Genomic DNA, 12,086 nt, shown 5'->3' with positions numbered 1-12,086 from the left:
ACCTTTGCTCTCCCTTGTCACGTCTTTAAGCTTCGTGAGAGAGAGAGAGAGAGAGAGAGAGAGAGAGAGAGAGAGAGAGAGAGAGAGAGAGAGAGAGAGAGAGAGAGAGAGAGTGGGGGGGGGGCGAGAAAGGGGCTTAACGGAAACACACACACACACACACACACACACACACACACACACACACACACACACACACACACACACACCAACGTATATATTTCCGTTGTTTTGTTTTTCGTTTTCTTTATAATTTTTCTCCTCCTCCTCCTCCTCCTCCTTCTTGTTATTTTTTTTCTTGTTGCTCGTTGTTGTTGTTGTTGTTGTTGTTGTTGTTGTTGTTGTTGTTGTTGTTGTTGTTGTTGTTGTTTCTCTCTTTCTAGTGACTCGATCTTTCTTCATCTCTCTCTATAGTTCTTCTCTTCCTCATTAGTGGAGGGAAAACCACAGATTTACACAACGCAGTTATAACAAGAAACTGGAGGAAGGGTGACCTATATTATCATGAATAACACAACTTTTCCTACTCTGTGATGGTCCTTACATTTCCTGAGGGAGTGTACGTAAATGTTGAAAAGAAAGTACGATAGTTCGAGAGCGTCAGAGGGGATACGGTACTAATATTTGTTTTTATTTATTTTTTAGGCTGTTTTCATGATGCACCTATCTGTTTATCTATCTGTTGTCCTTTCTATCTATCTATCTATCAATCGATCTATCTCTTTATCTATTTATGGTGGTAGTATTAGTAGTAGTAGGAGGAGGAGGAGGAGGAGGAGGAGGTTGGTGGGTCATGACATCCTCATTTCCTTCCTTTCTCATAAACTTTGGTAATTAGAAGAATAATTATATTGAAGTAACACACACACACACACACACACACACACAGTTTACTCAATAGATATATTCTACTATCTTTGATTCTAAGGTTTAAATGAAGAAATCAAAATATGAAGGGACCATGTCTATAGAACTTGCGTTATAGATGTCTTAAAAGTTAAATAGCACCAGTGAAATAGGCTTATAAATTATTAAAGGTGCAAAATGTGTACTAAAACCAATAATATATAATCAGAATATCGAAATACGTAAAACAGTTATCTATTATACAAAGACGACACCCATCTTCTAATAGAACTCAAATATTAATGCTAGAACTAGCTTAAATAAATAAAAAGCTGAAAATGCATTTGTACATTTACCCAACGTTATTAGAAAAAGAAAAAAACAAAAAAAGATACCTATATAAAGGATCTTGCATATAAATTTGACATGTAAATTTGAACAAAACCCAGAAATTTACGATAAAGTACAAATGAATAAGTATAAAACATAAAATAAAAATACATACCTACACAAAAGCTATCAGAAGATAAAAAATAAAAACAAATAATAAGTGATTGTATATATAAACCAAAAATTGTAAATTTAAACAAAATCCAAATATTAAAAAAAAAAATGAAAAGATAAAAAGCAAACATAAATTACAAAACTAAAAAAAACGAAATAAAAACCAAGAAATAACCATGAAAAGATAAAATAGAGATAAACTGACCATGTTGTTTACAAAGTGTTGATGGCGGCGGTGATGGTGGCGGTGAGAAGACCTTATTGGTAACACAAATACACACCTGCCCACACCTGGCCACCCACACACCCACGATGGAGTCAGGTGTGTGCTGGAAGGACTGTTAATTCCATATACAAACCAGAAATAGTTCTAGATACCTTTAATTAGAGTAAAATGTGTTCATACTTTTGTCTGCCCGAGTTTTGCAAATACTTTCTTTCTTTTTGCTATTTTTCCTTCTTACGCTGTGTTTTTATTTCTTATATTTAGTTCACACGGGGTTTATGGTTCGGTTTTCATGATTCTAGTGTTTGTTTGACAGTTGCTGAAGTTAGTGGTCCTTCCCGGGGTGTTTTGTCCCGTCATTGAGAGACTAACGAGCTCCAGTAGAAGTTATTGAAATTTTAAAGGTATTCTTGTGTTACTGGTACTGGCTTCAAGTGTTCTGGAAGTTATTAATGTTTTCAAGAGTGTTTTCGTGATTGTAGTGGAAGTTATTGCAGTTATTAATGTTTTCAAGGCTGTTTTCGTGATTGTAGTGGAAGTTATTGCAGTTATTAATGTTTTCAAGGCTGTTTTCGTGATTTTAGTGGTCATTGCAGTTACTTGTGTTTTCAAGGCTGTTTTCGTGATTGTAGTGGAAGTTATTGCAGTTATTTGTGTTTTCAAGGCTGTTTTCGTGATTGTAGTGGAAGTTATTGCAGTTATTAATGTTTTCAAGGCTGTTTTCGTGATTGTAGTGGAAGTTATTGCAGTTATTAATGTTTTCAAGGCTGTTTTCGTGATTGTAGTAGAAGTTATTGCAGTTATTAATGTTTTCAAGACTGATTTTGGGTTTTCAAGGTTGTTTCCTGCCTTGTGTGTTAGTCTGATAAGAGTTTGAAGTCACTGTGGTTTTCAAAGGTGTTTTCATGATGCTAATGGAAGTTTAACCGGCTTCACTGCAAATTGTTGGAGTTTTCAAGAGCACTTAAACGATTCCAGTGATAGTTTGGGTGAAAATAGTGAAGTAATGTTAGTATTTTCATCTGAAGGGTTAGGTTAAGTTAGGTTTTCGTTAATTTAGCTCATTGGTTTCATTGCTAATCCTTTCCTTGTGTAGGCGATGACTGAGAAAAACATAATATTTTGCTCAGAAGAAAAAAAAACTGTCAAGAAATTAATAGATCTTGGGTTTTTGAGTTTTCAGCCTCTCTCTCTCTCTCTCTCTCTCTCTCTCTCTCTCTCTCTCTCTCTCTCTCTCTCTCTCTCTCTCTCTCTCTCTCTCTCTCTCTCTCTCTCTCTCTCACAGTCTCTCTCTCCCCAGCTGAAGAAGATGGGCGCTCCAGTCCCTCAGCAGGGGAGGATTCTGACAACGAGTCCATGAAGTCGGTCGCCTCCCGCACCTCCAGGGCCTCCCGCGCTTCTGCCTCCTCCAGGGCCTCCCGCCGCTCCAGTGTCAGCAGTGCCGCCAATGCCAGTGACGACGAGGCTGGCCGACGGTTGGTAATGCTGGTTTTTTTGGGGGTTTGTGTGTGTGTGGGAGTTGGTAATGCTGTTTTTTTTTCTTCCCTTTTTTTTTTTTTTTTTTTTTTTTTTTGGATTTGGTAGTACTTTATTTATTTATTTATTTTTTTAGTTTATTTATTTATTTATTTATTTATTTTATCTTTGTGTTTGTGGGAGTTGGCAGCAATGATTTATTTATTTGTTTATTTTTTCTATTGTTTTCCATTTTGTGTTGAGTTTGAAACTATCACAAGCATCATCTCTCTCTCTCTCTCTACTATGACCTAACCTAACTTAGTCTCACATAACCCAACTCAGCACAATATCACCTTTACTCTCACAGAACCAGAGCTATCCTAACTTGACAACCTAACTAAACCTAACCAAACCTAACCTAACCTAACCTAACCTAACCTAACCTAACCTAACTTAACCTAACCCAACTTGACAAACCTAATCTAACCTGACAAACCTAACCTAACCTAACAATTTGACAAACCTAACCTAACCTAATCTAACCCAACCTAACCTAACCTAACTTGACCTAACAGCAAACCTAACCTAACCTAATTTGACAAACCTAACCTAACCTAACCTAACCTAACTTAACCTAACCTAACCTAACCTAACCTAACCAAACTTGCCCTAACCTAACCTAACCTAACTTAACTGACCTAACCTAACCCAACCTCCCTCTTCCCAACAGGTCAGGGGTCGGCAGCGACAGTGAGGTGGAGGAGAGACGGTCGGTGATGGACAGCGACGAGGAAGACAACACCGGGAGACAAGAAGACGAGGGGGGGAAGAAGGATGGCAGCCCTCCCTCCTCGCCCCCCATGGACCGCCCCTCCTCCCCCCGCGACGACCAGGATGAGGAGAAGAAGAAAGTGTCGGAGGAGGTTTTCGGGGCATCAGACTCAGAGGGGGAGGGGGCCAAGGCAGGCGGGGTCAGTCCAAGGTCACCAAGGTCACCAAGATCATCACCGCGTGCCTCCCCACCTCAGAGTCCCGCTAGGTCAAAATCTGGGTCTCGTTCCAGGTCAAGATCAAGATCCAGGTCGAAATCTGGCTCAAGATCAAGGTCAAGATCGAAATCTGGGTCACGTTCAAGGTCAAGATCGAAGTCTGGGTCACGCTCAAGGTCAAGATCGAAATCCGGGTCACGTTCAAGGTCGAGGTCAAAGTCAGGGTCACGTTCAAGATCGAGGTCAAAGTCTGGGTCAAGATCACGGTCAAGATCAAAGTCTGGATCCCGTTCTAGGTCAAGATCGAAGTCAGGCTCAAGGTCAAGGTCAAGATCGAAGTCCAGGTCGCGTTCCAGGTCAAGGTCGAAGTCCAGGTCGCGCTCCAGGTCTGGGTCAAGGTCCAAATCAAGGTCCAGGTCAAGGTCACGCTCAGGAAGTTCCCGTAGCAGGTCACGATCGAGGTCAAGGTCAAGGTCGAGGTCAAGAAGCCGGTCTGGGTCACGGAGTGGATCTGCCAGGTGGGTGACTACTACTACTACTACTACTACTACTACTACTGCTACTACTACTACTACTACTACTACTACTACTACTACTACTACTACTACTACTACTACTACTACTACTACTACTACACACCCAGTAACTCTTACAAAACATCCACAAAGGAAAATAAGTAAATAAATAAAAACAAACCAAACAATAAACTTGACCTCCCCATTCCAGGTCACGGAGCGGCAGCAGCAGGTCACGCTCAAGATCACGCTCCAGGTCAAAGTCAGGGTCGAGGTCAGGCAGTGGGTCGCCTCGGAAACGCAAGGTGCTGTCGGATTCCGGTGGATCGGATTCGGATATCGGAAAGCGGAAGAAGGTGGGTGGTGGTGGTGGTGGTGGTGGAGGTGGAGGTGGATTTATATTATCTGTGTATTTTATTTACTTCTGTTTTATTTACTTACTCATTTGTTGTTATTTTCTTTGTCTTTCCTCATGTTATTTATTTTTGTTTACCCACATGTCTGTTTATCTATCTATCTTTCTGTCTATCTACCTCTCCATCTATCTATCTATCTATCTTTCAATCAAAATATCTATTTATCTATCATTACTTACTGATACTAGCATTTTTAGAGATAAACTACCATAACTACTACTACTACTACTACAACATCTCTCTGTCTTTCTCTCCCTAGCAGGTGAAGAGGAAGAAGAGGAGCAGTGGAAGTGGTTCAGGGTCAGGGAGGGTCAGCGACTCAGATGACGAGGCTCCGAGACACAAGAAGCCAGCTGGGAAGAGGAGGAAGAAGGCCATGCTGAGTGGGAGTGACAGTGACAGCAGTGGGCCAGAGGTGAGAGGGAGAGGGGGTTATCTTTACTGGTGCTTGAAAGAGAGAGAGAGAGGGTGGGGAAGGGAGATGGGTGAGAGAGAGAGAGAGAGAGAGAGAGAGAGAGAGAGAGAGAGAGGAGTCAGTTTACTAATGCATAAGGAAAGATTTGGTTGAGAGAATCTTTGATAAACGGAGAAAGAAAGTGCATTTGTTTATGTGAGAGAGAGAGAGAGAGAGATACACACACACACACACACACACACACACACACACACACACACACACACACACACACACACACACACACACACACACACACACACACACACACACACACACACACACAAGCAAACAAACAAGCAAACAAACAAAACACCAATTAACTAAATCTACCCTTTCAGAGAGGCAAGAAGAACAAGGGGAGTGGATTAGAGTCAGGGGGTGAGGGAGCGCCACCAGGGAGCCCCGTGCCTGGCGAGGGGGTGGAGGAGGGGCCGGAGGGTGGTGAGAAGGTGAGTGGAGTTAACAGTCACACCACCACGTCAATTTCACAACTTTTCATGGGGTAAATAAGTGGAGATTTTAACCATATACTTATCACCTGTCTTTGTTCACCAGTCACCTCTTACCTGTCCTTGTTTCCCCATCACCCACCTCTCATTTCCCTCCTCTCATCTAAAACAGCTGCCTCTTATACCCCATCCAATGCACCCATCACTCTCCCAGCTATTCTTTCACCCTCCCTCTCCCACAGGCACTCCCGCAGCTCTCAGACAGCGACGATGAGGCAATCAGGCAGCAGGCGAAGAACAGTGACGAGCAGTACTTTGTAAATGATTTTGATATGATGATGGCCAAGAAGAAGGAGGAGGGAGGCAAGCTGAGGCGACGCAAGAATAACGTTGACATCATCAATGATAATGAGGAGCACATTGCCATCATCGTCAAGAGGGTGAGAGTGAGAGGGAGGAAGGGGAGAAGGGGAGGAAAGGTGCATTAGGAGAGGGGGAGGGGGAGGTGCTTATATACGTACATGCATACATATGCTTTCTCCTGGTCTGTTTTTTTTTTTTTATTCTTTCCACTCATCTAACTTAACTATCTTGTATTTTTCTTTCTTCCTATCCATCTTTCTTTCATTCTTACTTTCTTTCTTTCTGTCTTTTTTTTTTCTCTTCCTTCCTTCCTTCCTTAACCTAACCTAACCTATCAACATGCATCTATCTATGTACACAAACATGTTCACCCTTAACAGACACCTTCAATACCCCTCAACACCCCAAACACCCTTTATTCCCTCTTATCCCCCCTAAACACCCTTTTATCCCTCCTCAACACCACTTAACACCCCACAGATGCGTCAGGCAGCAGAGGAGGACCGGATGCTGAACGAGAAGCACCTGCCAGCCACTAAAAAGATCGCAATGCTCAACTTGGCCATGAGTCAGATCAACAAGCACAACTTAATCGAGGGGTTCCTGGACGCCAACATCCTCTCTGCCCTCACTGACTGGCTGGCCCCCATGCCCGACCGCTCCCTGCCGGCTGCCAAGATCAGGGAGGCTGTCATCAAGTGGCTGACGCAGGTGGGGGGCAGAGAGAGAGAGAGAGAGACAGAGAGAGAGAGAATATTTTGAAACATTTCCCCATGACACCTTCACTGCATTCAAAAAGGCTGTAGATGAAGTTGCACAGTTTTTAAGGTGTTTCTACAGTTCTAGTGACATATTGACAAGATTTCTACATTGTGAACTGGAGAAACACCCTTGAGAACCCAGCTGATCATCTCTATGGCCTTTGAAAAATAGTTGTAGTAAAAGAGCAAAACATTTCTGAATACGGATCAGAAAGAGAGAGAGAGAGAGAGAGAGATACATTTCCTGACTCAACACACCTGGTGCTGGGCTGAGTGGATGGCATAAATGAGCGTTTTTCAGCTTTTAAACACCCCAGTTTCGTGATCCATAAGTTAAGTGTTGTGGCTGTGAAAGAAAACGGGCATGAAAGTAGAGGGGCTACTGTACACCCATTTAAGTTATTTATAAGCCAAGGAGTGTCTGTATTTTGCAAGTTATAAGGTGTATGTCGCCTGTATTTTTAATGTGATATTGTATAATTTTCACCACCACCAACACACACCCACTGACCCCAGACTTGACCTTCCCACCAGCTGCCGCCACTCTCGCAGGACATGCTGAAGACGTCGGGCATCGGTAAGGCCATCATGTACCTGTACAAGCACCCCAAGGAGCTTAAGCTGAACAAGGACCGTTGTGGCCGCCTCATCTCCATGTGGTCGCGTCCTATCTTCAACGTGTCCGACGACTTCAAGAGTAAGGCCACATCTTGGTTCCTCCTGTGTTTATCTTGTTCGGTTTTGCTATTTATGTGTTTTTTAAGCTGCCCTTGTGTCTTGTTTTGTTGTTTTACTCTCTGTGTCTTTTGTTGAGTGTTTAGCTTTTTTTTTTCGGTTCGGTTAATTTAGTTGGGCCTGTCATGGGATGGTTTTCTGTTAAATATTATTTTTTTTTTCTGTTTTTTTGGGTCAGTGATTTTCTTGGGTGTATCCGAGTCTTGTTTTTATTACTGTCTGAGTGTGTTTTGTTGAGTGTTTTTGTGTTCTTTGGTTCGGTTTAGTTTAGTGAGGCCTGTCATGGGATGCTGTTGTGTTTATCATTGTGTTTTTTTTTAATTGTGTGTTTTTTTGGGTCAGTAATATCCTTGGACGTTTCAGTGTCTCGTTTTATTTTCTGTCTGTCATTGGTGGAGTGGTGTTTTATCATCCTTATTTTTTACTCTGCCTTTTGGGTCTGTAATATCCATCTTTATCTTGTTTCATTGTCTGTATGTCTTTAGTGGAGTGGTTTTTTGCATCTCTTTCTCTGATACTCAAGCTTGTCATCTCCACACACACACACACACACACACACACACACACACACACACACACAGGTCTTAGCATATGAGTAAGTGTACAAGACGTCAGGGTGAAGCAAGTGTACACAGGTCGTAGTTTTATTAAGCGTCCATTCAGTGCGTCTCACCTCCCTCCCTCCCGCAGGTCTGAGCCGAGAGGAACGTCTGCAGCGGGACCTGGACTTGCATCAGGCGTCGGGGGTCACCAAGAAGGACGAGCTGCAGTTTGATGAGTCAGGGTGAGGGAGAGTGAGAGAGATTCAAATTCACTATATTTATTCGCATTTCTGACTTACAGTATTGTTGGGAAGACATCAGCCGGTAGCCAGTCTTATCACCTAGCAGTTGGTAGTTACATATTTGCAAAGGACGGAAATGATAAGAGTAAGAGAGTAAGATAAGTGTGTTTATATTAAGGAGACGCGATGAGAGGGAATAAACAAGAACAGAGAGTAAAATAAATGGATCTCGTAAGCACAGAGGTGCGGGAGAAGGGCATAGGATGTACAATAACTCCCAAAACTATCTTTAAATAATAAGAGGTCTATATTTTGACACCATTATTATTAACCAAATTTCAACATTATCTTCAGTAGAAGCACTCTTGAGAACCAGGCTAATCACTTCTGTGCACTTGGAAGACAGTTATGAAGTGACATGGGTCTGTAAGGGTTTTTTTTACGTTTCTAGTGACAGATTAACCAAATTTCAATATTATCATCAGCAGAGCCACTCTTGAGAAAATGTCTGATCATCTCTGTGTCCTTTGAAAACAGCCATGGTGAAAGAGAAGAGGTTTTCAGAAAGTGGGCTTAGGTTTGATAACTTGCACTTTTCCTCATGCTGTGTTCTCATTTACAGGAAGCCCCTCAGACCTGGAGACCCTGGCTGGTGCTATCGTGCCCGTGTGCCCCTGCCCTCTGTCAAGGACTACGTCAACAGGCCCAAGTGGAAGTCAGAGGTGGATCTTAGCCGGGTGAGAGAAACTGAGCTTTTTGTGGCGTCTTGCACCAATCTTATTTTCTTGTGTCGTAATGTTGATGTTTAAGTCTCTGTTTGAATATTGCCTTTCCATCTGTTTATTTCTCTATGTAATCTTATGTAATCCTTCTGTTCAAGCCTGTGTTTCAATATTCTCTGTCTTTTATCTCTATGTAATCTTATATAAGCTAATCTTTGTGTGTTGTCTCAGTGCCCTTCATTGTGGTATTGTCTCTCCATCTCTCCAGTGTGGTATTGTCTCTCCATCTCTCCTGTGTGGTATTGTCTCTCCATCTCTCCAGTGTGCTAATTGTGTCTCCTGCTCCAGGGTTCCAAGAAGGAGATGAACCGCCTGGAGAAGCAGATGCGGGCGTTCCAGGAGAAGAAGAGGATGTCCAAGGCCAGGCGAGCCGTGTCCATCAGCATTGAGGGCCGCAACATGGCACTCTGAGTCTCCTGGTGCCGGCAGTGACCTCACACACACACATAGACACACAGACAGGCAGATACTCGCATTCAAACACACACACGCACGCACACACATACTTAAACTACCAATACAACAAGAAGAAAAGCTAATAACACACACACACACACACACACACACAAGTATAGTGCCAGAGGGCCTCACCGTAAGTGCCCAGTGCCACATATTCACCCAGAACGATTTCCTTTTATTTTAACGCACTCATTTTAACCTCATGTCTTTTGGACAGTTTGATTTCTCCCTGTCATGGCATTTTGATCTATTAGTGAGCATTTCCACCCTTGACATTTTACTCCTACCCTTAATTGATGTTCAGGGTGTGTTTGAAACCCTAATGTATATATATAGAGAGCGTGAAGTGAGGTTAGGTTAGGTTAGGTGAGAGGACACTTGTATTTGAGTTGTGCTGCGAGAGGTGTTGCTTGGTGTTGCCATGCACAATGTGGCTTGGACTATTTTGAAAGCTTGTGTTGATATTTTGTGGGATTTTAGATTGACTGGACGGTTCAGCTCGTTCATTTCAGAAATCTTGACAGTTTCTAAGCCGAAATTTTAAGTTGATGGTGTGTACGAGCTGGTGGACTGATTAATTGATTAACTTATTATTGTTTACCTTCATAACCGTGACAGTTGATGGTGGAAAGCTGATAGACTGACGGTTGGTTTTGCTAGTTGCTGTAAGTCCTTGGATGGAGGGAATCAGTGGAAGTTGAGTTGATTGATTAAGTTATTATTGCTCATTCTGATAATCCTGACAGTTCTCACTCCAAACTTCACCTCAAAGCTTATTTTGTCACCGATAAGACTTTTTGAATGGAGAGGAAGGTGATAATTGAGTTGATGATTGAGTAACTTATTGCTCTGAATCCCGACAGTTGATGATTGAAAACTGACAAGACTGATTGATAACCTGTTTTGTCAATAATAAGACCTTGGATTAAGTGAACAAATTAATTAAGGAATAGATTCATTAATAACATCACCGACACTTGCAACACACAGACAGTTCATATTTCAAGACTTATCCATCCATCCATCTATACACCAGACCAGCAGTCCCACACAGGATAGCCCAGACACAAACACACACACACACACACTTAGCCCCATCAGCCACTGGTGGAGAGGGACAGTCTGTGAACCAGCCTACTACACATTAGGCACACCACAGCTGGCCACACACACCCACAGCAAGGCCCCACAGCACATAATTTATCTATCTATATATATACCAGACAAGGCAACACACACACACACACACACACACACCATTCACACTGGTAGTCCTATCAGTGGAAAGGAACTGTTGATATGCCTAAAAACAGAAGATCCTTGTTGCTAATGATAAGTTTTTGAATACAGTAATTTAGAAACTGAAGGAGATTTAAATTTTATTATTGGTTATATTTTATTTTTGGCTCAGGATGCTTTTTTTGAAATTAACAAAGAAAAGTATCAAGTAAAGGATGAGGAAAGATTATTAGATGCATAGAGAGAAATGTAAGCAATGCGAGACCTCAGAATAGTGTGGGAATGAAAGGCTGCTGGATACGAGACAAATATTAGTTAAAATCAGGAAAAAGAAAAGGATGAAAACTAATGAAAAATAACGTAGAATTAAAGAAGAAAAAAAAAAAAATCAAAGCTAAAGACAGTTAAACAAAAAAATGTAACCAAGATAAAAAAAAAAAAAAAAAGTAAAGGGTGTAGGTTTGCATATCACAACAGCAGAGTGGAGTTGAGGATTGTGTGAGGAGGATCAGAACCCACTCAAGGAGGATCTAAGCGTGTTTACTGTGAGGAGGAGACTTCTACATAGGATTAAGATTACAGTGGTGCCCTTGTTCTCACCACAGCAATGTATGTAGCATTGGAATAAATTATGACACTGGAAACGATGTATTATGTGCATTTCATATATATTTTAAGTTTGCAGGCTTGGAGTTGTGTACGTCTTTCACCTCAAACCTGGCAACACAAGAACCTCCAGTAAAGTCTGTTAAACCATCGCTAACATAAAAACCCCCTTGAAAACCCCCAATAACTTCAATCAGACCCTTTTAACTTGCACTAGAATCATGAAAACACTCGAAAACCAAAATGATTTAACATTGCAATAAACCAACAGAGAGAGAGAGAGAGAGAGAGAGCCTTGCAATTTATATTTCATAACATCCACAAAAATTATAATCCAAAAATAACTTTAGAAAACACAATAACAAATAAACAGAGGCAGGAAAATAACTTAAAACACAAGAACCGGCTGGAAAATGCCTTAGTAATTAATTCAAAGCCGTTACTGTGTGTGTGTGTGTGTGTGTGTGTGTGTGTGAGTAGGGAACGGTGCTTCGGTC

The 12,086-nt window shown here is 41.7% G+C and overlaps 1 protein-coding gene across 2 annotated transcripts; it reads left to right on the top strand.

Annotated features, from left to right (window-relative positions):
- The first annotated feature begins 1,532 nt into the window (after positions 1 to 1,532).
- On the top strand, positions 1,533 to 11,627 carry LOC135093008 (protein IWS1 homolog). Of its 2 annotated transcripts, none has more exons than XM_063991851.1 (12): positions 1,533 to 1,672; positions 2,877 to 3,051; positions 3,765 to 4,541; positions 4,750 to 4,894; positions 5,217 to 5,369; positions 5,750 to 5,860; positions 6,103 to 6,300; positions 6,704 to 6,934; positions 7,519 to 7,681; positions 8,410 to 8,503; positions 9,126 to 9,240; positions 9,574 to 11,627. In XM_063991851.1, exons 1-12 carry the CDS (start codon positions 1,663 to 1,665, stop codon positions 9,694 to 9,696), a joined length of 2,295 nt encoding a protein of 764 aa, XP_063847921.1. In that variant the 5' UTR covers positions 1,533 to 1,662; the 3' UTR covers positions 9,697 to 11,627. The 2 variants fall into 2 exon arrangements, with proteins under 2 accessions (XP_063847921.1, XP_063847920.1); XM_063991850.1 differs by having other exon boundaries at positions 5,214 to 5,369.
- Positions 11,628 to 12,086: the final 459 nt, after the last annotated feature.

This window comes from Scylla paramamosain, chromosome 41, assembly GCF_035594125.1.
Source record: "Scylla paramamosain isolate STU-SP2022 chromosome 41, ASM3559412v1, whole genome shotgun sequence".
Lineage (NCBI taxonomy): Eukaryota > Metazoa > Arthropoda > Malacostraca > Decapoda > Portunidae > Scylla > Scylla paramamosain.
The sequence above is the reverse complement of the archived record's forward strand: the minus strand, read 5'-3'. Positions and strand labels throughout refer to the sequence as shown.